At 36.7% G+C, this 24367-nt stretch overlaps 1 protein-coding gene across 1 annotated transcript; it reads left to right on the top strand.

Moving 5' to 3' along the window:
* The first annotated feature begins 4364 nt into the window (after positions 1-4364).
* LOC140340218 (ETS-related transcription factor Elf-4-like) lies at positions 4365-23164 on the top strand. The gene is made up of 6 exons (XM_072425274.1): positions 4365-4452; positions 5942-6121; positions 8556-8675; positions 10280-10354; positions 20323-20515; positions 22837-23164. The coding sequence occupies exons 1-6, from the start codon at positions 4365-4367 to the stop codon at positions 22934-22936; spliced, it is 756 nt and encodes a 251-aa protein (XP_072281375.1). The 3' UTR covers positions 22937-23164.
* Positions 23165-24367: the final 1203 nt, after the last annotated feature.

The following is a 24367-nucleotide window of genomic DNA, read 5'->3' as shown; positions in this document are numbered from 1 at the left end:
TGTCATCCCCAGTACATACTAAGAGGCTGTGCACAGCTGAAGGGGATTTTATATGCGAATAAATTCCTGACTCTATCTTGTGCTGCCATTGGCTACTAGCCTCTCTGCTTCCAGTCACCATTGCCTGTTGTAGGATTTAGATAGGCTTGTGGCTTGTAGACTTGTGGCTGGTGTGTATTCATCTGATTTACTGTTGCTGACCTTGCCTGTTTCTGATCCTTTGAATTTATGCTGCCTGGACTGACCTCTTGCCTGTGACCCCAACTCGCTTGTATTTTGTCCCTGTGTACCTCGTCTGGAGGATGGATTTCCTGTGTACGGCCTCTTGTTCTGTATTCTGGACTTGTCTCTGTTGGAATCTTGGTACTGCTTTATCTGTGGGATCCTGGTCCTCTGCCAGCTCTTCCCCAGGCACCATCCCTTGCGCACTAAGTCCTGGGGGCAAGAGAGTATAGGGAAATGCAACCAGTCTCCGGAGACTGAGCATGGGCTTGCTATAGGTGAAGAGTGTGGTGTTCGGTTGGGGGACTGGTGTCTGCCAAGTACTGTTGCTGTACCAGAGTCTTACAATATATGATTCACATCATAATATACAAGAAGTAATAATGAACTAAGTATCCATAATAAAGTATCCCAAGAAGTTGTAACTACTTCACAACCTCACAAGAAGATCAAGCTTTAAAAAGGACATTGGTTCCATAATAATCAAATGATTAGCCAATATCAACAATCCAAGTACTTAAAGCAGGGTGAATATATCTATGTATCCTGATTTGAACCATACTTTCAAACAACTATAATCAAAAGGCAACAAAGTAAACAAAGGTGGATAAACCTTAGTTGTAAGGATCCCATAAGAGGCGCAGGATCCCATAGGAGTTGATGGCGGTGTCAGTGGTCCCATCTCTCCCTGGTTGAGCATTTTTCTGCAGTGGTTCCCTTCTTGAAGCAGTGTGGGTGGCTCCAGTCAGCTAAGTGCGCTTACACGAACTAAGTTGGTAAGATATTGTTTTTGTACGCAAGTAGTAGAAGTTAGTTTACTATACTACAATTATTTGTGGGTTCCTATTTCTAAGAAGAATCCTCATATACATTTCTGATACGCAAACTGTTTTGCTGGGCCTTGATACAATTTGATAGGATAGGTAAGATGATATAATTCATTTTCAACTTGCATGCCTGTATGAAGTAAGTAATACTTGGATATTAATGGATTATTATTCAAATATTTATTTATTTGATAATTAGATAATGCACTACTGTGGGATAAAAAATATTTATTGACCAGCTTCTTAAAAAATCCTTACAGTTAAGATTTATCTAACTTTGTTGCCTTTTGATGATAGTTGTTTGAAAGTATGGTTCAAATCAGGATAAGTAGATATAATCAACCTGCCTCAAGTACTTGGATTGTTGAAATTAGCTAACTATTTGATTATTATAGAACAAATGTGCTTTTTAAGGCTTGATATTCCTTTGAGGTTGTGAAGTAGTCACAATTAATTGAGATACTTTATTATGGATACTTGGTTGAACACCCCTTTCCTATATATTATAATGTGAATCATATATGTTTTTAGGCCGGACTGCTGACCTTGCCATCACCTCAGTGCCGTCGCCGTCAGAGTATTGGGATCCACTGAGGGGATTAAAATTCTTATTGGAACTGTTGGTGGCTATCGTAAGTGATACTTATTGTGTTTTGTTATATGGTTTATATAGATTATTATGTGGAGTTGTAGTTTGAAATCTGATGTTATATGCAATTTGTAGGTATCAATTGAGTTCCTGATGAAGTGAGATTGTTTCACCTAAAAGTTGTATTCTTTTTTTAATATTTAAAAACTTAGTCTTTTGTTTTATTGATACTTGGGCTAAGATATTATGCCTTAAATTCATTTTTTATATACATATTGCTATTTGGTATGTGACATTGATGGCTTATCCCACCTTGGAGTAAAATGTGTAGTAGCTATTTAATGACACGACTATGTGTAATCTCAGTTGGCTTTATCAATTGTTCCAATTATCAATACCATAAAAAACCTTTAACCTTCTTGTTTGCAAATCATAAACAGAACAATATTGTCCATAGCAGATAAGAAATGCTACCCCCACTAAGCATAAAATTCTTAGCTACTAAGACTCCCAAATTGACAATAGTACAGTTCAGTTAGCATCCTGTTAATGGTAAATTAATATATATTTATCTATATCATTTAATGTACATGTTTAAATAGTGTGGAACAGCCAGGTTTAGATCTTCATTATACAGCATTAAATTAGTATTATTATGAACCAGTTTATTATATAGTTTATATAGCGCTGGCACATTACACCTCTTTACAAAGTCCATAGTCTTGTCACTATCTGTTCCTCAAAGGGGCTCACAATCTAATAAGGTCATTTTTTTGTTTTTGGTGTGGGTGCCAATTAACCTAACTGGATGTTTTTAGAATATGGGAGGAAGCCAGAGTACCCACGGAAAAAAGGCAAACTCCATGCAGATAGTGTCCTGGCCAAGATTGGACCTTGATACCTAGCACTGCAAAGGTCAAAGTTACAACATCTGAGCCCATGTATGTATTTAGCATTGTAAAAATTTTGCACATGCATCCAGAATTCTTGTCATATGCAATGCAGTAACAGGTCTTAGGTTTAGCTGCATATACAGCCAATGTTCTGGCATATTCTTTATTTATTATGTCAACATATGACATAGCACTGTACATTAAATAGGGTTTGCAAATGATAGAAAGAAACTAATGGTGACACAGGAGGAGGAGAAGACCCGGTCCAGATAAGCTTACAATCGAAGAGGTTAGGGAAGTGATAGATGCCTCCGATATAGTAGTGAGAGTACTTGAAACACCGTTCCAGAAAGTAAAATAACTGGCTTCCTTAATGATTAGAAATGAGTGAATCTGTCTGGGTTGAGTTTGACAAGAGTAAGAAAAACTCAAACTTGGCAGGGAACCTTTTTGAAGAAACCTATGGGAGCCAAATGTTTTAATATGCACTGACTTTATAAGGTGGAATAGGTAAACTGTCCAAAAATGGAGAGCTGGGCACTACCATGGGGGACATGTATCAGAACCTCATTTTTATTGATTATTAGCATGTGGGCAGCACGCTGGCTCAGGGGTTAGCACTCTGGCCTTTGCAGCGCTAGGTCCTAGGTTCGAATCCCAGCCAGGGCACTATCTGCATGGAGTTTGCAGGTTCTCCCCGTGTCTGTGTGGGTTTCCTCCAGGTACTCTGGTTTCCTCCCACATCCCAAAAACATGCAGTTAGGTTAATTGGCTTCCCCCTAAATTGACCTTAGACTGTATTCATGACATATGACTATAGTAGGCACATTAGATTGTGAGCTCCTTTGAGGGACAGTTAGTGACATGACTAACAACTTTGTACAGCTCTGCGTAATATGATGGCGCTATATAAATACTGTGTAATAATATGCAGCATTTAGGATTTTAACCACAATTTAGGGTATCCATTAGTGTCCCTATAAACATCAGTCTCTGTGTCAGGTCCCACACTGTGCAGCAAGTCATCCGTCAAAACGGTAGAAACTGAACTATGCATATTTCTATTTGGACAATTCACTTTAAGGGCAACAAACAATTCCCTTTGACAAACATTCATAACAATGAAACTTAGAAAAATGTTTAAATGTAACATGAAAAAATCCACCAGATGGCACTAATACAAGGCCAATGGCACCATCATTCACCCTAGAATGACATTCACAATTAAATGATCATTTCAGATTTGACCTATTATGATTTAGAAGCAAATAGTGACCTGAGACTTTTAAATAACTTTTTTTTCTATCATTATTATTTCTGCTGTGGTATCATTCAGAGTCCAACCTGCCTGTCAGTTTACAGTAACTCCTTGTTTCCCCAGATAAACTTGTAGGGAGTGCCTGCAGTTAATAACAGGTTGAGATTTGGCAGCTAGCCATGCTGATACATTCAACAGAAACTCTGGAAAAGCAGTGCTACCCAAAAAACAAAGAACATGAAAAACCCTGATTAAAAGCCTATTGAGTGGGGAGGCTTCTTGGAAGACCTGCATTGTGAATAAATAAGGATCAGGTAGAGACAATCCACCTACGTTACCAGTAAAATTCTCTGTCTTATTGTTTCTAATGTACTGGAAACTGCTTATTCTTGTTCTACCACTATTTCTAGAGCCCTTACCCCTGTCTCACTTTCCTATCACTCAGCAGTCCACACACACTGGCCATAAACATCAGTACCTGAATGCAGGATTCGCATCACTGGTGATTTCTCCTTGCCTGGCCAGCAGAGCTTGCACTTGACTGCATGCAGGGCTGGAGCGTAAGACCTGGCAAGATGTACCACACTGCAGCTGTGCCATTCAGCATTCTGACCAATCTGACAGCTGAACTGAGCAGCAGCACCAACCAGCCATTGGTAACAGGTAAGACCGAACAGGAAATCGTGTTTAAAGTGGAACTCTACCCATTTTTTTGTTCTTGTTGTTTACCAGTCTTTCCAGTGAATAGTGGTTTTTTGCCTCATTAGTCTGTCTTCATATTTAGACATTTCTGCGCAAAAATGCACCACGTCCTTGGTTTGCCTTTCTTTGTTCTTCAATGCTTGCTCATTTTTATCAATTTTAGATTGAAGGGTTATATCCATCCATGTATTCATTGCTGGCTTTGTCCCCATGGTAAGACTACCCCATTTTTGGAGAAGCCACTATGGGCTAGTGACACGGTTTCCCTGGGAATGTATTTCATTAGAATTGATGTGGGAAATGATCAAGGTTGGTAGATCGTGCCCTTGGGAACTGGTGTGGTTTGAATATCATGTTGCTGGCCACAAGTAACCCATTCTCATAGGATAAGAGATACTTTCATTTTAGGATTAAGTCTTTCTAATAGAAAAGTTCAGCAGTGTGTGGTTTGGTAGCCTTCCTAGAAATATAAATAAAAGCTACGTCATTGACTTATAACTGTCAGCAATGCATTGTAACATAAAAAAGAATTGATTGACAGTCTGGCCCTCTTTCTGCAATTGTAATCCAGGTGGGTCCTTGGGTCTACCAGAATAAAAGAACATCCTGCCCTATTCTTTCAGTTACCTGATCCATGTGTACTGATGCACAGCTATCTGCATAACCAACCTTGAATGCCTTGTGTGATATGACATCTGATCATGTTAGTCTAGTAACAGGACTGGGTAGTTCCCTGATCTAACATGGCATGGAGTAGGCAGCAAAAAAACACTCCATGCAGAAAGTGTTCCTGCAATTGACAGATAAAATGGTACTAATGCTAGTACCATTAATGGTACTAATCATTTCATTGCAATTTTTCCTGTGATAGTATAATGACTGACCCTAGGAATTTGAGTTTAAATTAGGATTAGGTTAAGGATCATCTTGAGCATTACAAAGTGATTAAACATATGGGTAGAATTACCTAGGTAGTGTTTTAGGAATTCATGTTGAAGTTAGGGTAATGTTATGAGTAACATTGAGGTTAATCATCATGGCAAGGGCTAGTGATTCCGTTGAGTTGTTAGGTTTGAAGACTATATTTTGGTTATAGGAGAGATGGAGATTATGGTTAATTTGGGCATGAGAATTGAGGAATAGTGAGAAGTAATGTAGTGATTAGTAGCTTTTATACCTCCTTTTAAGATGTGATTATTGCGTACCTAAATATCAAACAACCCATAAGCCTAATGACCATCAGACATGTGAAAATAAAAAATAAGACATCTTTGTGGTACCAAAAATACTTTAACAAAAATTCTGCACTGATACTCTCATTCCAAGTACACATGTAGTGATGTTCAACATCCCTTGTTATTGAATACATATTTCTAGTGCTGTATAGCATTCATTAGAAACAATTACCCACCCATGCTTTCCATAATATTCTAACCTATACATCTTTTAGAATATTACCATAATCCAAACACCTGGGACCAGTTGGAGTGCAGCTTGGGAACAAGTGACACAGATTTATCGTTTTTGGCTTTCCTCACCTCTCCTGAGTATTCCTCCATGGATACAGACACGGAGTTCTGCAGTGTGACCGACAACACGATCATTGATGAGACGATACCTCAGTTCACAGGTAAGTGTGCAGATAACAAATGCATTCACCAGTCCACTTGACAGTACCAGGAAGGTAAAATAGTTATAACAGTTCTTTGTTCTTGATACATATTTTTTTTACACTCATCATTTGTTTTGAAGGACATGCTTTTGGGGGTAGAGCCCTTTTTTCCTAGTCCAAAGTTAATTCTGCAATTAGGATGTAGATCTCTAGAATTGAAGAAAAAACATGGGTTAATAAATGTGAGAGAGTGTGCTAGATATGAGGTAGAGAAATCTAATTGTGGTTTAAAAACTCAGAAACGCATTTAGTTCACCGATTCTCCTAGCCTAATTTTAGCCTAATTTTTGATCCCATAAAATGATTGGATCTTAAGTGAATTCAACAGTGAACAATTTTTGGATTTTTAAATGGATGTTGTTGGATATGTGTTGGTAGATACTGACGAAATCACAAAATTGTTGTGTGTACAAACAATTTAGCAAATCCGATTGGGAGGACCCATCTATCCTCTGCTTCACCGTACCCCACAGTCAGAATGGCAAAATATTCTTCACATGTGTGCCTTATTTTGGACTTCTGGTCCATCCATTGCCAATTGGAAAATTGAATAAACTGGTCAATCAAGTGCAAAACTAACAACAGATCAGTCATGTGCAGTAGGCCTGTTTAAAGTTCCTTTTAAGAACCAGAGCACTTTTTTTTTCTATGGATTTGTATGGTTTGGAGAACTAATGTCCCACATGATATTACCCTGTCCTGTTTTAATGGTATTCTATGGATTCAAATACAAAGCTACCTGAAACACATAAAGTACAAAGACAGAGGTTCCCTTTAATGCATGGCATTCAGGCACTGGGATCTAAGAAATGTCCAAAATTTCCAGATATGGAGAACTTTGTGACTTACTCCGTGTGACGACGCTGGACCTTGGCAATTGGCCCAGCACTGTAACATCCAGAAAGGTAAAGGAGCAGTGTAAGCTCCAAACAAGGCTGAATAGAGCTGTTGGGGGGCAAAGGATAGCAACATATGTTAAGCTGTTTTGGAAGGTTTTTAGGTTGATCCGTTGTTTTCTTCTGCATTGGCACAGGTTAATTTTAAAACGCCAAATATTGTCTATATACATATATACAGGGGGCATGTGTATTCTTACTTGAATCTTTATCTGTATATACAACCCCAAAAATAATGGACTCACTACTCTTGGAGGATGTTCATTGGGCTGTTTTACAAAAAAAGTTAAAGATTAGACACAAAACTATTTTTTTTTACCAGATGAGTTTTCCACCATTGTAAAACATACCTCAAAATATGTAATGACAATGTTATGATTATTGGTGCATTTTTTCTTTCAGACCAAGTAAGAGAAAAAATTATCACTCAACAATTAGTTTACATTTCTAAAACAAACACCAGACCTATGGCGTACACACATTCAATAATTGTTGCTGGAAACAATCTTTCCTGATCATTTCCAGCAACAAAAGAGTACCTGATAAAAAAATGAGCACTGTACACAGTTCTATGCAGAGTGGAGGGGGAGAATGAGTGAGTGGCACCCCACTGTTCTGTTCTCCTTGATTTTGTATAGAGGTTCCATTGAGGATCCATCAGGATAATGTCGAACGACCTTTGTAAACATTTCAGATTCTGAGCAGATTATTTGTATCGGGCGAGAATCATCTGATGTGTAGATAGCCTTAGTCTACACTAAGACTACTTAGACTGTTTCCCTAGTCTATAAATGCCCATGTGTGAAGTTCCTATTCCTTTCAATGAACCAGTTTGGACAAGAACACTTTTAGGCATCACAATTTTAAGTGTTAAAGAAAACACACTTTGCAGTTTAAAAATGTATAAATGCTTATAAACGCTTTAACTGAAATTCATGCTACCTGTACCTGTTAGTGTGGACAGGGTCTTTAATTCGCAGGCTGAACTTCAAACGGCATGGATGGGTGGCTACAACAGAGCCCCAGAGGTGAAACCCAAAACTGAAAATCAAGTAGATCAAGTAAAGTTTTGAAAGAAATTTGAAACAAATACAATATGAAGCAGGAGATCTGATACATGTGAGGTTCTGGCTTTCATTGAGAATTTATTTGACGTGCATCTCTCATAAAAAAAATTGTGACCTGGTCAATACTAATATTTTGTTCCTTTTTCCAAGAACTGGAGCACCCTTTAAATGTTGTTTAAAATATAAATTGCCATAGAGCGTTAATCTACAACTTTAATCTGTATTGCTTGATTTTTTTTTTTTTAATCAAATTAATTTTTTGCTAGTTCTGAAAACATCTCAGCCTTTTTCAAGCAAAGCTTACTAAAATTCCCCTTGCTCTGAGAAATAAAAGCCTTTGGTACAATATTAACCACAGTCCTGTCTATATGAACAATATACATCTCCACTCCTCATGCTGTTTACCGGTAATGTTTCCTCTCCTTGTAGAACGGTTAGACACAGTGATATCACACAGAAGGAATTTGGACCAACAGGTTTTACAGGAGGATGCAGAGCTTGTGACTTCAGCCTGTGGTGAGAAGAATAAGACATTGCCCCATTATGAGGGTATGTTCTGATATTATAAATGTTTGCACATTGCCTTTATTTGCATTTTTAACTCTTGCATGAATAGGCATTGAATGTAAGAATATTCACAGTCAAAAATGACCAATTGGCTTTTTTAAGACCATTCATAAAAGCAGTGATGCTGCACACAACCCATTGCAATCAGGTTTCAGTTAAATGTAGCCAGATCAGCTAAAGGGAAGATAAGGAAGGAAATATATTTAGCCATCATTTACTCATCAGCAAAAGTGTTATCTATATAAAGACATTTTTCCAGTTTTTAAAAAATAAAAAGATGGTGCTTACAGTGATTATTTCTGAGAAAAATACAATAGCTACTATTGCTGATCAGCACCTGAAAATTACATTTGTCTGGCTGTGAATAGCCTCGGCACCTAAATATGGACAAATACTTGGAACAGTGACCTTCACTAGGCAGGGGAGGAAGCTGGGTCTAATAGACTTTAAATACCTCTTTAAAATGCACCACTTTTCATCAAAAAGCATAATTTGTTATATTATTGGAAAATCGAGAGATCTATATTTTTACTCTAAACACTACATTGGTTGCACATTGAATCTAATAGATGTGTGATGTATTTTACAACAAAAGCTTCCTCAAGCCTGGTAAGTCTGGTATCATGTTTGAAATAACTTCTGCCAAATATTAAAACCATAAATTAACACATCTGCTACCACAATCTTTCAAGATGGCATATCCAGGGCAGGGACCAGACCAGGTGGAGCTGATATTTACCATCAACCTGACATCTCTATACATAAACTTTATCCAGGGGTCATTTCATAAAATCTGAGTCTTGCTGTACCTAATGTTAGAGATTTTTTCTTCTCCTTCCTTTGATTTGCCTAAATGTGTTTAATAAATAAAGCTGTGTGCGGAGAGTCATCAATAATAACAGCAATAAATGCTAAAAATAACAACAAACAGGAAAACTATAATAAAATCTATTTTATATATTGAAAATATTAAAGGCATAGCTCTTACAGTTCTTCCCTTCAGACTGCCTTTTTATTATCTACCATTATGAAGGCCAGTGACAGGAGTTCAAGTTAAGGATGAATGAAGACCCATATGCCAGGGTCACAGACGGTACACTTGGCCAGAGATGAAATGCTATTACGATTCATACTACACCACCAATTTATTTCTGTTCAGCTCCAGTCTTCATATATGAAGATACTAGCTTTGGTACATGGAAACTAAACTGTTGTAAAGAAACTATAGAGTGTTTCTGTGTTATCATTGTATCTGTTTGATGTTTAATAGTTTGATTAAACTCCACAAAAAAACATTTATATAACAAAATAAAGGGTTAATAAGCATTTAAATATCCTTCACTAATACCCCAATAGGTTTTTGTCTTATGTTACACTTTTACACATTCTTACATTTTACTGATTGGAAACCTATTGTATTATAATTGGCTAGGTGACAGTTGTAGTACAAAATAATACAATGTAATTTATTGGTCACAGGTAAACTATTGCATTCATTTTAGTTAGATCTCCCCCATAACCTTTCAATGAAAGAAGGTAAGAGTGTTTGTCTATTAACATTGTAACTTTCATTCTGTGCTATTAAGAAACAAGAATTTCAGAGCCATCTCCAGAGACACGGAAAGAGAACAACCACAAGGAAGGCAAAGGAAGCAGAACCAGTGAGTGAGACTTTAGGCTTTCTCCAGTTTATGGAAACTGTGTCACAGAAGGATGCATTCTGATTGGTTACTATTGCAGTTTTTTTTATCTTGCAATAAATATTCGGCAGCTGACATGGGTAGCCACTGTGCTGAGCTTAGTAATGGTGATGTAGGCTATAAACTTATTGATTGATATGATGAAACATTTGAGTAATTGTAAAAGAAGATGTGGGATGCCATTGTTGGTCTACCTTCAGAAGTGCTAGCTTTCTGACTGTCATGTTCATTCATATATACAATGGTGCCTCAGTTTACGGAATTAATTAGTTCCAAAAAACATTTCTTAATCTGAAATTTTGTAACTGGAATCAAATTTTTTCATAGGAAATAATGGAAATAGAAATAAGAAAAAAAAAACAAAAAATACACATTTTTTTAAATACAATACAACATATAGAAAATAATGTTACATAGAAAAATCAATGAAAACTTTACCTTTAATGAGGACTCTTTTTGGTGTATGGAAGACGGTAAAAAGGGTGGGGAGGGGTTAGTGTTTGGAATTGGTAGTTCCTTTTCATGAGAACTTCTCAGAAGTTTTCTGGACTAGTATCTTGTCTTGAACGTTTAAATGACATACCACTTGGACTTGCCTTTGGCTCACTTGGTCCCTGTCTCACTAGAATCTGTCTAGGGAAATTTGCTTCTGTCTTTTATTTAAAATTGTCCTGTAATAAGACATCACATTATCATTAAAAGTGTTCATGGCACAGATTGCTACTGATTTTTTGGGAGTTTTTTCCACAAAATCTTGCCCTTCCTTCCAAGCTCCACACATTTTCTTCATTAATGAGGAAGGGACATCCTCTCCTGGCTTCTCCTCCTCTGAAGAAAGTTTTTCAACTGCATGCTTCTACTGTTCTTGCCGTAGGTCCTGCAGTTCTTCGATTGTCAGCTCGTCTTTGTGTTCCTCCACCAAATCCTCCCCGTCAGCATCATCCACCTCCAAGCCCAAGGACTTGCTAAGAAAGACCGTGTCCTCGACAATAGGTGCATCAGGTTAATTCTCAGACCCCTCAAAGTCCCGTCCTGGAACGCAATCGGGCCACAGATTTCTCCAAGCAGAGTTCAGTGTCCTCTGAGACACTCCATTCCAGCACTTGAGTCAATGAGTTTAATACAGCTAAAAATATTAAAATGGTCTTTCCAAAACTCTCTGAGGGTTAGCTCAGTGTCTGAAGTCACTTCGAAGCACAAAAAGTGACTTTGTGTAGAGTTTCTTGAAATTAGCAATGACTTGCTGATCCATGGGCTGCGTGAGAGGAGTGGTGTTGGGTGGAAGAAACTTGACTTTTATGAAGGTGAATTCCTCCAACAACTGTTCCTCCAAACCTGGAGGGTGAGCAGGCGCATTATCAAGGATAAACACAGCTCTAAATGGTAACCATCGCTCCAATAAATATTTTTTGATTAATGGGCCTAGAACCTCATTCACCCACTCAGTGAAAAACTGCCTTGTGACCCATGCTCTACTGTTAGCCCTCCACATAATGGTTAGCGTTTGCTTTGCACTTTATACTTTTTAATAAACCCTTGGATTTTCAGCATTATACACAAGCAAGGGCTTAATTTTACAGTTACCACTTGCTTTACTATACAACACATGATTTAGTCTGTTTTTCATAGGCTTATGGCCAGGTAAAGCCTTTTCTTCTTCCATTATGTAGGTTCTTTTTGGCATCTTCTTCCAGAAGGAGCCAGTCTCATCACAGTTAAAAACTTGTTGAAGTACATACCCCTCACTGTTCACAAAGTGTTTGAATTTCTTGACGTATCGTTCGGCTGCTGCTTTGTCCGAGCTAGCACAACCATGAAAAAAACATGAATGAAGCCTCTACTGGCTTTAAATATCTCAATATCCTCTTCAGTGCTTCCAGGGGTCTTCTTCACAAGATCAGTGTGCAGCTGCTTAGCCTTCGCACATATATTGGCCTCTGAGATGCTATCTCCAGGCAGCTGCTTCTCATTTATCCAAACGAGCAAGAGCTTATCAACATCTTCCATACCTTGAGGGTGTTGTTTCATCATTACAGCAACACCCTTAGCTACGTCAGGTTTCTTAATGGCGTCCTTACTAGCTAATATTGTACCAATGGTCAATTTTCCGAAATGGCGGGCAAGATCAACCAGGCGCATCCCAGCCTCATGCTTAGCCATGATCTCCTTCCAGTGTAATTCTCACGTGTTTCCTCTTCCCTGGGTCCTTTTCGGTAGCTTTCTTGGGACCTATGAGAGATTAGGATATACAGTATACAGCGGACGCAAAAAATGTAGCAAAAATAAATTGCAATACAGCGCAGCAATCACTCGAGACACGGTCAGAGATGTTTGCTAGGCAATGCATCCAAGCAGACTGAGGCTGTGGTAGCCTGAGCAACTCGACCCCCAGTGAGGCGAGACGAGCCGAGCACATACATGTTGTAACCCGTGTTTCATATCCGGGAGCTCCTTTCGGTTTCAGAAACAAAATTTCATCTAAAATTTCTTTTGTAACCCGAAAATTCTGCAACAAGATACTGTGTGTAGCGAGGCACCGCTGTATTTTTTTTATCCATCTATTCATGCTACATGTGTCCTTCTCTAATGCTCTTTTATATATGGCTGTAAAATATTAAAAGGTCTTCCTTACAGGTGTAAATGAATAGTCAGTGTTTGGAGAATGACCCTGATTGCACTTCAAGCATGTGGGAGTATAAAAGATGATTGAATTGGTGATTGTACATGCTAGAATGGTGGCTGTTTGTGTGAGAGATGTTAGAAAATGAAAGAGAACATGTAGGATATATAATTTTACAGATGTTTCATAAGAAACTACAGGGCTGACAGAGATGTGGGGGAGTGAAGGGGCCCCTTTTAAGATGCAGTCAGGTCCAGAGAAGGCTGCACTATAATTTTTGGAAACTTTCTAGTTTTGGTTTGCAGTAAGAGGCTCTAGCAGAAAGAAATTAGAACCAAAAGGAATATGGAGACTTTCTCAGGAAGAGAAAAGGATGGCATTGCACTACTAATTTAAAAGTGAGTTTTCCTCCTGGGTGATTAAGGGAACTATTAAATATTTTAAGCAAAAAGATTTTTTTCTCACTTATGACACTATCATTAATTAAATGCTGATAATGTCCCTAACAATTTATTTATTACGTTTTAAAAACTTTACTACATGGCATACACACGATGGGCCTGATTTATTAAAGCTCACCAAGGCTGGAGAGGATACACTTTCATCAGTAAAGCTGGAAGATCCAGCAAACCTGGAATGGAACCTGGAAAGTAATTTGCTATTTACTAGCAAATGTTTTGAATCCTCGACCAGATCCAACAAACTGCACACAAAAAATCCTGTTTAAAAGGTAATGCATATATCAAACAATGTCATATCCCTAAACAATGAGAGGAAAATAATAGTCCTACTTCCCATAAGTGGACCTAAGCAGGAAATTACTGGCATACCTATACCTATATAACTAGGATTACAAATTCCATTTTAATTCAAACATGCAAAAAAACATAATGTCAACATATACAACATACAATCAATAAAAAGACAATCACATGGCTTTACCTCACAATTTGTGCACAATAAAAAAACTACCAAATGTATTTTATCTGCATCCCGATGCGCTTCACAGCAGCAGCTGCTTCTTCAGGGGATTTGATAGCAGATCAACAAAGCAAACAGATATCCAAAGAACTATGTGAAACAAGATATCCCATATCAATGTTTTAGACAATAAAAATATTACCTACAGCATTCTGAGCCATCATCATGTTAAAATCGGGGTCAGGTTTTATAAAGAACACTGAATTAGTGTGACCTGGTATCAGGTGAAGGTAATGTCTCCAAAATGTCACCAGTACCTAAAATGTTATTACCATTCATTTAAGGCCATATTCACTGATCTTTTTAGTAATACATTGTTGATAATATATTCAAAAATCCTTGCTGTGCATATAATATGGCTAAAGTTATATAGCTTAATGGCTAATTATATAGATGGTATTTTGAATACTGGTACTTGTTCCCAGTCCCACACTGCATGCAAGGCAGGTATTATGGAAAGTACTGGCTTCCCATACCCTGAACCCCGACTGCTGTAGTTTTTTTATTGTATATGTGCACAAACTGTGAGGTTAAGCCATGTGATTTGTCTTTTAATTGATTGCATGTTTTATATGTTGAAATTATGTTTTAAAAAGTACATGTCTGAAATAAAATGGAGGTTTTTTATTCTTTTGTAGCACTTTTGTTTTCCTCTGGACCAGATCCATCACCCAACTTCACTGATGAAAGTGTATCCTCTCCAGCCTTGGAGAACTTTAATAAATCAGGCCCAATAAATCAATTCTTGTCACGTTATTATCAATATTACACAGTATTTATATAATGCGGACATATTGCACAGCGCTTTACAAAGTCCTTAGTCATGTCACATCAATGCATTCATTGTATTTCCTTATGTCTTCATCCACTTGCGTATCGCGTTTGGCAGACATTTGATTCTGCTTCTTCAGGAGTAACAATAAATAGGGAATATCTACTTTGCCTTTTTCTGAACACATTGCCTTTTTGTATCTCATGTACAATTATGATTCTAAAGAGACATAATTACTATACATGATCCATATACGTCTTAAAAAAAAACATATTTTTTTTAAATGCTCCCTCTAATGCAGTGTTTTTCAACTTTTTTGAGCCACGGCACATTTTTTACATTGAACAAATCAAAAATGTTACAAAATGACACTCTGTAGCTAATTCTTTTGTCTCTAAGAATGAACAAGAAAACTATGTTACCTACTGCCACCCACTGACATGGAAGAGTATTACATTACTCTGCCAGTCACTACAGCACAGACACTCGACAATGGTAATTGGATAATTTCCCACGGTACACCTAAAGATCCCTCATGGCACACTAGTTGAAAATCACTGCTCTAATCTACAAGTTAGTCAGCAGAGGGTAGAGACCTCAGCAAACACAGCCACAAGGTGAGTATATTTTTTAGAGGCACTATGATACCAATATTGATAAATTTGATCTTCAGATAATTTGTATCCCTCTGATTGGCAAAACTGTTATCCTAATTTAGTTTGTGAGAGCACAGATTCAAGCTATCTACTTATAAGTACATTAACTTTATGATAACTTTAAGTATAAAAATAGTGCATCCCCTTTAAATTCCAATAATTATAAATGACTGTATATTATGAATAGCCATAGATGCCAGTTTTTTTATGTTTTATCAATACTAGTTTAAACTCATTCAATGTCGTTTTGGGGCATTAACCTAAACATGAGTGTCACAAAAACACCCACCCAGGCATTACCAGCTTACATAAGTGTTAGTAAGCCACTCACCCCAGCATCAACTTGAATATTCTTTCGCACTGAATTGTGCTCCAACAACACAGAATGTGAAGTTTAAAAACTCACCGGCTAAGAGCGGGCTGTGAATGCCGAGGCTGTCATACTTACCCATATAAAACAAGCTGTACCTGCTTCGCCTCCCTGGATGTTCCACATAAAGTGCAGGGATGCATGTTTTTCAATTTCCTTTTTGTTTTTCCAATAAAGTAGCCACTGCAACTGCTGAATGCTAAATAAATTACTCATTCTGTATTACAATCCACAAAATTATGTAATGAGAACTTCAAATTAACTGGTGGATGATTTGCTTTTGCAAATGAATTGCTTTTAAATCGTAGATACTGGGAATATGGAATCCGGTTTCCAAAGTTTGTGGATGTGCACTAGTTGCAAAAAAACTTTCCTGCTGTGGGTTTTTTAAATTTACTGATAATGTATTCTTTGTAGTAGTAACTGAAATTTCTAAATCCAAAAATTGTATTTTTGTTTGGCTGTATGACATAGTAAATTTTAAATTGATTTTGTTGTAGAACTAGCATAAACTAACTTCCCTAGATCCCGTCCAAATGATGACCTATTAAAATATTTTTATTTATTTTCAAGAATAAACTGATTCCTGTCCCAAGAGGTCACTTCTTTTTCTTGAAAGAATGTTCCAACAACTTAAAGTGGAACTAAACTTAAAAAAAAATAAAAATCACTTGTTTACCTTTAATCCCACAGGTCCCCCAATGGCGCTAGTCCTTCCCTCGATCTGGCCCTGCGTTGTCCTAGAATTCTTCTTCGTCCCAGCGCAGAGGAAACACGAGGCACTGCCATTTTCAACCTCCCCTTCCATCTTCTTCCTTCATTACCCAATCTCACACTGCACAGGTGCGAGATCGAGTGACGTAGCCTGTGTGAAGGGAAAAAAAAAGAGAAGATTTCACTGCGCATGCATGAGATCGGCATTTCTTTCCCCTAGTAGGAAAAATGCCCCTTCTGAGCATGCCCAAGATCAGATCACTTTAAAAAAAAACAAAACAACATTTTACCCTTCCATAGAAGGGTTGTCCACCCTTCTATGTAAAGTAAAAGTGTTGACTTTAGGTATGCTTTAAATACAATGCTTCTACATCAAGTGCAACTAAATTTTTAGGGATTACAACTCTTCTATTCCAAAGTATCTTTCAAGAAGAATGGAAAGGCATATACATAAGCCCTTAAATAGTTATCTACCATTTGACTTGCTCGTTCACAGAGTACAGTATACAGTCAATACCCGATACAATTGGTCTTCCTAGAGGAGTTTTTGTTTTTTTGTTTATGTTCTTTTGGAAGACTATAAAAGGTAGGAACTTGGGATATTTTATATTAAAAAATGTAAATGTTTCCTTATCAATAATTCCTATTGTCTGTTTCTAGTGTATGATGTAACAAATCATAATACTCTGAATAGATATTATTTACTTATTCCTCTGAGATGATTTAATACCTTTATTCTTTAAAATCTCCAAACACATCTGATTGTATTGATTGTGTTCATTACCACTACATGCCCTCTCTTATCTGAACGTTTTATAGTAATTTTTTAATTTCTGTAATTTTCTATAATTTATTGCTTTTCTTTGTTTATTTGACACATTTTGAGGGACAATTTGGTTTAGTTCCATTTCCTCGATTTCAATGGTGTTAGAATTAATACAAGCCCAAATGTTGGTATTTTGTTGTAAATCTGGGAACCTTTTTGATTTTTGTTAACCTATAAATTGATCCCAATTACTAATTTTCTGTACCCCTGAATATGAATCAGTTACATCTCAGTCAGGTTGAGTTGGCTCATCACTTTCACATAATAAATTATAAAGAGCCTTTAAAGTTCTGAAAATATCTATAATATACCCTTGAATAACTGCTGAATCTAACTGTTTTTCTATTGTCTTTTTATTCATTTCTGAATTACCTTGTTGCTCCAATTCTCCCTCCTGTCTAAAAGAAATGTTGGAAAGAGAATTGGAACATTTTCTTTAAATTTCATTCTTGTCCTGATTCATATTCTGTGTCCTTTCTGTTTTTGTATTCTCTTCATTTGTTTGAATGATCCTGATGAAGTTTATGGACTATCTGATTCTATGCTCTCGTCTCTATAATTCTCCATATGTCTAGGTTTCACTTTTGTTCGCATATTTCCTCATTTATATGCTTTCCCATTAATAAATGCATCTTTGACGCAAACAAACTTTATTTTTTTTTATTTTTTGTTATTTACTTTCCTTTTAAATTATCAAACATTTTTTAATTTCCAAATCTTTACTCTTAAATTGTTCTGAGGCAGCCTTGTTTCATTATTGCTTTGTCTACAATAGCATGACCTGTCATTGCGGCTTGTGTTCCAGAACAGAGAGTAGCGTCTTCCTGCCTCCTGATGGAACACAAGCTCTATGTGCATCCCAAGTGCTTCCGACGTGTCTGCACTCCACGTGGCATGCCCAGGGAGGAGCAGCAGATATAGCCAGCTATATATATGGGTAGGTATACGAGCCTTGGCATCCACAGCCATCTTCTAGCCGGTGAGTTGTGTAACTTCGAACTGGAGCATGATTCAATGCGAAAGAATATTCAAGTTGATGCTGGGGTGAGTGGCTTACCTACACTTATAGTTATGTGAATATTTAAAACTAAATTGATATGTGCAGAGAAATGGGACGGTATATGTAAAATTCCTAAAACATTTTATTGGTATTAAAAGTGTTGATAATTTTATGAAAAAGTGGATGTATGTCTGTATATTGTAGTATAGGGACACAGTGGTTCCCATTCTGGGGCACTGCAAAAATGAATGTCTCCTACTTTACTTTTTAATATGATATACCAATAGTTTTATATATGCTGGTAATGTCCCATTTCTCTGCACATATCAATTTAGTCTACATTTGGGATGTGGCATATGGGAATTTAATGCAATATATTGAATGTTCGCCAACCAGTGAATCCTTTATTTATATGTACAATATTTTTAAACTATGTGTATTGAAGTTGGAAGCTCTCGGTGCCTAGGTGAGTGTTTTTGTGATACTTATGTGTAGGTTAATGCCCAAAATGATATGTACTGAAGCTATATGTGAGCTATATATTTCTCTTATACATTGAATGAGTTTAACCTAGTATTGATAACGCATTATTAATGGGCATCTATAGCTATTCATAACATACAATCATTTATAATTATTGAGTTTTAAAGGGAACACATTATCCTATTAATGTACCTGAAGTGATCATACCGTTAACATACTTATAAGTAGATGGCTTCAATTTGTGCTCCTACAAACTAAATTAAGGTAATAATTTTTAAACACATTTTTTTGAAGATCAAATCTACTATTACTGGTATCATAGTGGGATTGAAAACTATACTCGCCTTGTTGTGTTTTGATAGCTGTATCTGCTGACATTGTCTCTGCCCTTTGCTGAATGACTTGTGGACTAAAGGGGGCATTTAGGAAAAATATCTGTTTTTTAAAGAAATATATGGATCAAAAGTATTGAAAGTATGTATCTTTAGAATCATAATTGTACATGAGATACAAAAATGCAATGTGTTCACATTATTAATAATAATATTAATAATAATAATTTATTTTGAAAGTAGATATTCCCTATCCATTGCAAGAAGCAGAATCAAAAGTCTGTGAAACGCGTTGACCAAGTGGATAAAGACATAGGGGAATACAACAAACTGATTGATGTGACATGAATTGGATTATTGTGTGTATGTAACAAAATGTTTTGGTATTTTTTCATTCCCCACAACACCATGTGGGAAAATTTTTAATTTATATTAAATAAAATGATTTCATTTTTTGGATTTAGAATTTATTGTTGTTAAATATATGCCAATAAAGTCCCTGATAGTCTCATAAGTAAGACAAAAATCTTTTTTCCTAAAATTACAAATTTAGAATATTGGCATGAAACATATTAAACATCTGGTCTCTAATATATCATTAAACATTTCTGTCTATATTAGGTTTTACAAGGTGTAAATTGGGGCCTGTGTTCAGAGAGAAAACAATGGTCCCAGTGGTGGATTTCTACTTAAATGGAAACTGAACTCTATACAGTCAGAGGGCAAAGGACTATTCATCAATGTAGCTTATGCTCTCACGGCAGATGGTGGTGGCCATTTTGGTGCAGACAAGGCTTTGCTTTTGCATGTTGGAGCCTCCAGCTAGGAGCACAGTACATAGAACAGTGGTGGCATTATCAAATCTTATTCCAAATGTCCTGAGACTAATATACAGTGAAGGGCAGCAATGCCTAAGATTTGATGCAGATGATGCACATCAGACTGCTTTGGGGCTGTAGATACAAGAGTACCTAGGCACTCTCATATACTACAAAGTGTACTGCTATTTTTGTTAAGGAATGCAAGTAAAAAGGTACATTTTAAAGGGTATTGCATAGGGTGCAGGTAACACCTCCAAATGTTTTCTATAATATACCTAGTATTTACTTGAGCAGTAGGTATCTGAACTAATTTAAGAACAGGTGCTGATAAAGATTGTTCTCTTTCCATGTCAGACCAAAGCGTGCACCTTTGGGAGTTTGTACGTGACCTTCTACTGAGCCCACATAAGAACCAAGACGCTGTGAGATGGGAAAATCGCAAGGAAGGAACGTTTCGTGTTGTTAGATCTGACATGTTTGCCCAGTTATGGGGAGCACAGAAGAAGAACAAATGTATGAATTATGAGAAGTTAAGTCGGGCACTAAGGTATAAATATAAGGATAACTTTTACCCTAATTGAAGAGGTCAAAGTACTTCTTTTTTCAGCCAGAAATCTAGATAAGCTTTGATTTTTAGCATTTAGCAAGTACAAATTTCAAGGTTTAAAAAAAAAAGAAACTAAAAAAAAAATCATACTTCTCTATCCCTGTGCGTTTAACTTGCATTGTGATAAGACAGCCTATTAATTTTGAATAGGTTGCCAATACTCACAAATTTACCAATATTTAATGCGGTGCACCACAATGCATGGGAGTGCATTACCTGCCTTGTGGTGTGCTGCTACAAATGTGTTTTGAAGCTACATTTTCTCCATGTCTTTTGGTTCCATATAAGTACATAGCATGCATTACATTACTGCAAGAACCATATTGCAAAAGTGTGTTTGGGCCCTTAAAGTTAGGAGTGCAAGGCTCTTGCTATTAAGGTAACTTAAATGTTTGTACAAAAAGCAGTACATTGTTTTTCATGAAATTTTTTTTTTTAAATTGTAGACTTGTAACTTACAGAAATATGTCTGAACAGGGGTCTAGTAGATATCATGAATATAAAAAAAGTTTAAAACACACAATCATGTAAAAAAAAAAAAATGACATATTAAAATTAAATAAAAACACAAAAATCAGCTTAAACAAGAATACATAAATAAATCAAAAATACTGAAAATGCAATAATTCGGTATACTGTGTAGTAATATATTTTTCTAAAGCACCTCCCTAGTGTGGTAAATTTTAAAACAGAGTCCAACGTCACATACCTATAGACAAAACCACATAAATATATTTTGTATTATTTTGTATTGGATTGGATACAGGTCTTTGTATTGAATCCAATACAAAATATTTCAATTTCCCGCTACGACCCCCATTGACGGGCGCATGCACGGACATCATCAGGAATCGCCAAGGGACGCGTACGTGAACGCCGGGTATTCTAATTCTTTCCGAACTTCTGTACTTCCATGCAAAAAGTGTTAAATTGTTTGCATGGAAATTTATTTTAGATTGTAGGCTATAATTCACTGAATTACTGACTAATTACTTATAATTCACCGAATTACCGCATAACTCACCGAAATATGTCCAGAATTTTATAAATTTAATAATAAAATTTTTTTTTTATAAAACAAAAAAAAAATCTGGTGCAGCTTTCTTTGTATCGGTACAGCTTTTTTGTATTGCGTTCAATACAAAAAGTTATTTGAATTTCCCGCCCCGCCTCCCGCCCGCCCCGACGCATGCAGCGACGTCACAGGGAAACCCCAGAGATCGTCACTGCACTCGCCGGGAGAAGGAGGAAGAGAGAGGACATGTCCGGAGGAGCTGCTGGGACCGGGTATTATTTTTACAGTTGTAATCCGATTGTCATACAATGTATGACAATCGGATTGCAATACAACGTTTGTTCATATTTTTAAACACCTGGGAAAAGTTCGGGTTTAACACTTTTTGCAAGTGTTTTTACCCCGAACTATGTCAGGTTTAACACCCAGGTGGTTAATAGACTGGTACCACACATGTGATTTTTAGTTTTACAATCCTAAAAATCCCAGGTGTAGCAATCAGTCACTAAATAAATGGCAGTTTACATAATCGCCCAGTATAGAACCTCTTTAGCTCAACATTAAGGCAATTGTTTTATTTCTTTAGTCCGAGGCCCATTTTTCTTTTAAATTCTGGGCTTAGCACTAGATGCCCTGTTGTCTATGACCCACAAATTTTAGAATGGCATCTAGGGCCTAAGGGGTAATACCTGTTGATCCTACCAGTTTCAACTCTTTAGGGCATTAATATGTTGACCACCAGCTTCCAATGTTGCAGGAGCGTAGGCATTCAGTTGTTGAAAAATACAGGCAGAAGTGCCGCCTTTATCTGAACTGCTGCAGCCAGCACCCCCCTACAAGTAAAGTGACAAATGCTCTGACCATATAGAATTTGAGAAGGGGACTTTTTTTAACTTTTACTTTTACTAGACCATCTGGAAAAAATAACAAATTTAAGGGCAAGATTGACAGGTAATAAAACTATATTGCAAGGGGGAGTTTTTTTTTTTTTAGAGACTCAAGTTGAATTTTTTTCATAACCTTTAGAGCCCATTTAGATGCATGTAGTGTGTTAATACACTTTAACAAACATTTTATTAGGGTTTCCAATCAAATATAATAATTTAATGGGCTGCCAATACCCTAATGTGCAAAAACAAAAAAGCACAATATCTTTTTTGTAATGCACTACCATGGCAAGGCCTTGCAGTTGTGCTGACTTAGTGCCTTGCGGTGTCATATATTTATGTCTTTATCTTACTTTCAGACATTACTACAAGTCTGGCATTCTGGAACGTGTAGACGGGAGACTGACTTACAAATTTGGAAAGAAAGCTCATGGATGGAAAGAAGACTCAATTACATAATTAACTATCAATACAAGTGTGACACTATACAAAAGTATTATGCACAGTTGTTGGATTGGAGACTATGGTTTTTCACACAGCCTTGTGTCAGTGCATTTTTTTTTTTGTTATTTTTAAATGATCACTTTATATTAAACATTCATATAAACTTTATATGATACTTTAGGAGATCAGACTTTATTTCAGTACTGAAAGTTCTATGGATAATACCATTTACCCTACATTACATTTCCAGTAGTACAAATACAATGATGCCTGAACAAGACTGTCCTTTTCATCCTCACCGAAAATTAGGGAAAACTGAAGCCATGAAATTTTGATTCACAACACTGACCTCTCCTTCTGAACATATTAACTCCTGCAGATGTCACAGTAATGGCTTCAGTACTTTCCAGGGCACCAACTTGCAGTATGCAGATAAGAATTTCCAACCTTCAAGTCTGCATGTACGATCTAGATTAGTTTCTCAAATCTTTAAAACTGGAAACGCTGTCTTTATTCCTTAGTACATTCTTCTCAATTGTGAGACCAATCCACCCTTCTTTCCCATATAAATGGCTATTTGGCTAACTGCTTACTACCTACCTTGGAGAATACAGCAATAGACACCCTTAACAACGCAGCTTTTGCAGAAGAGGTGTCAAATATGAATAAGAGCTTACTGCTGCAGAAAGCACTGGAACCTGATGGATTTTCATATAGCTATTATAAAACATTCTCCACCACCCTGTGTCACTGATAAGGGGGAGGGGAGGAACACCAGGAGGAAAATAGAAGCATAAAGACCAGGGACTAGGCCTTCAAAGGCTAGGGAGGGGGAAACGGACACCCTAACCTAGCCCTGACTCCTGCCAGTATGAATATCCCCTGATGGTGGGAATACTCATACACTGGAACCAAGGCCCTAGTAGCCCTGAATTGCCCTAGGAATAGTGACGGGGATTGAGACTACTGGTTCCTTCCCTGATGAATGAACCAGCGTCTCCCTGAGGCCTAGTAATAACAAACACAAAAGAACAACAAAACACCAAGAGCAGTACAACTTATCTTAACCACCTGGGCATTACACTGATGTCTAGATTTCTGTACCAAAAGCGGTACACTGTTTTTCATGAAATTTTTTTTTTTAATTGTGGACCTGTAACTTACAGAAATATGTCCGAACAAGGGTCTAGTAGATATCATGAATATAAAAAAAGTTTGAAACACACAATCATGAAAAAAAAAAAATTACTTTTAATAAAATTAAATAAAAAACACAAAAATCAGCTTAAACAAGAAAACAGAGTCCAATGTCACATACCTATAGACAAAACCACATAAATATATTTTGTATTATTTTGTATTGGATTGGATACAGGACTTTGTATTGAATCCAATACAAAATATTTCAATTTCCCGCTACAACCCCCATCGATGTGCGCATGCATG

Source organism: Pyxicephalus adspersus, chromosome 11 (genome assembly GCF_032062135.1).
Source record: "Pyxicephalus adspersus chromosome 11, UCB_Pads_2.0, whole genome shotgun sequence".
Lineage (NCBI taxonomy): Eukaryota > Metazoa > Chordata > Amphibia > Anura > Pyxicephalidae > Pyxicephalus > Pyxicephalus adspersus.
The sequence above is the reverse complement of the archived record's forward strand: the minus strand, read 5'-3'. Positions and strand labels throughout refer to the sequence as shown.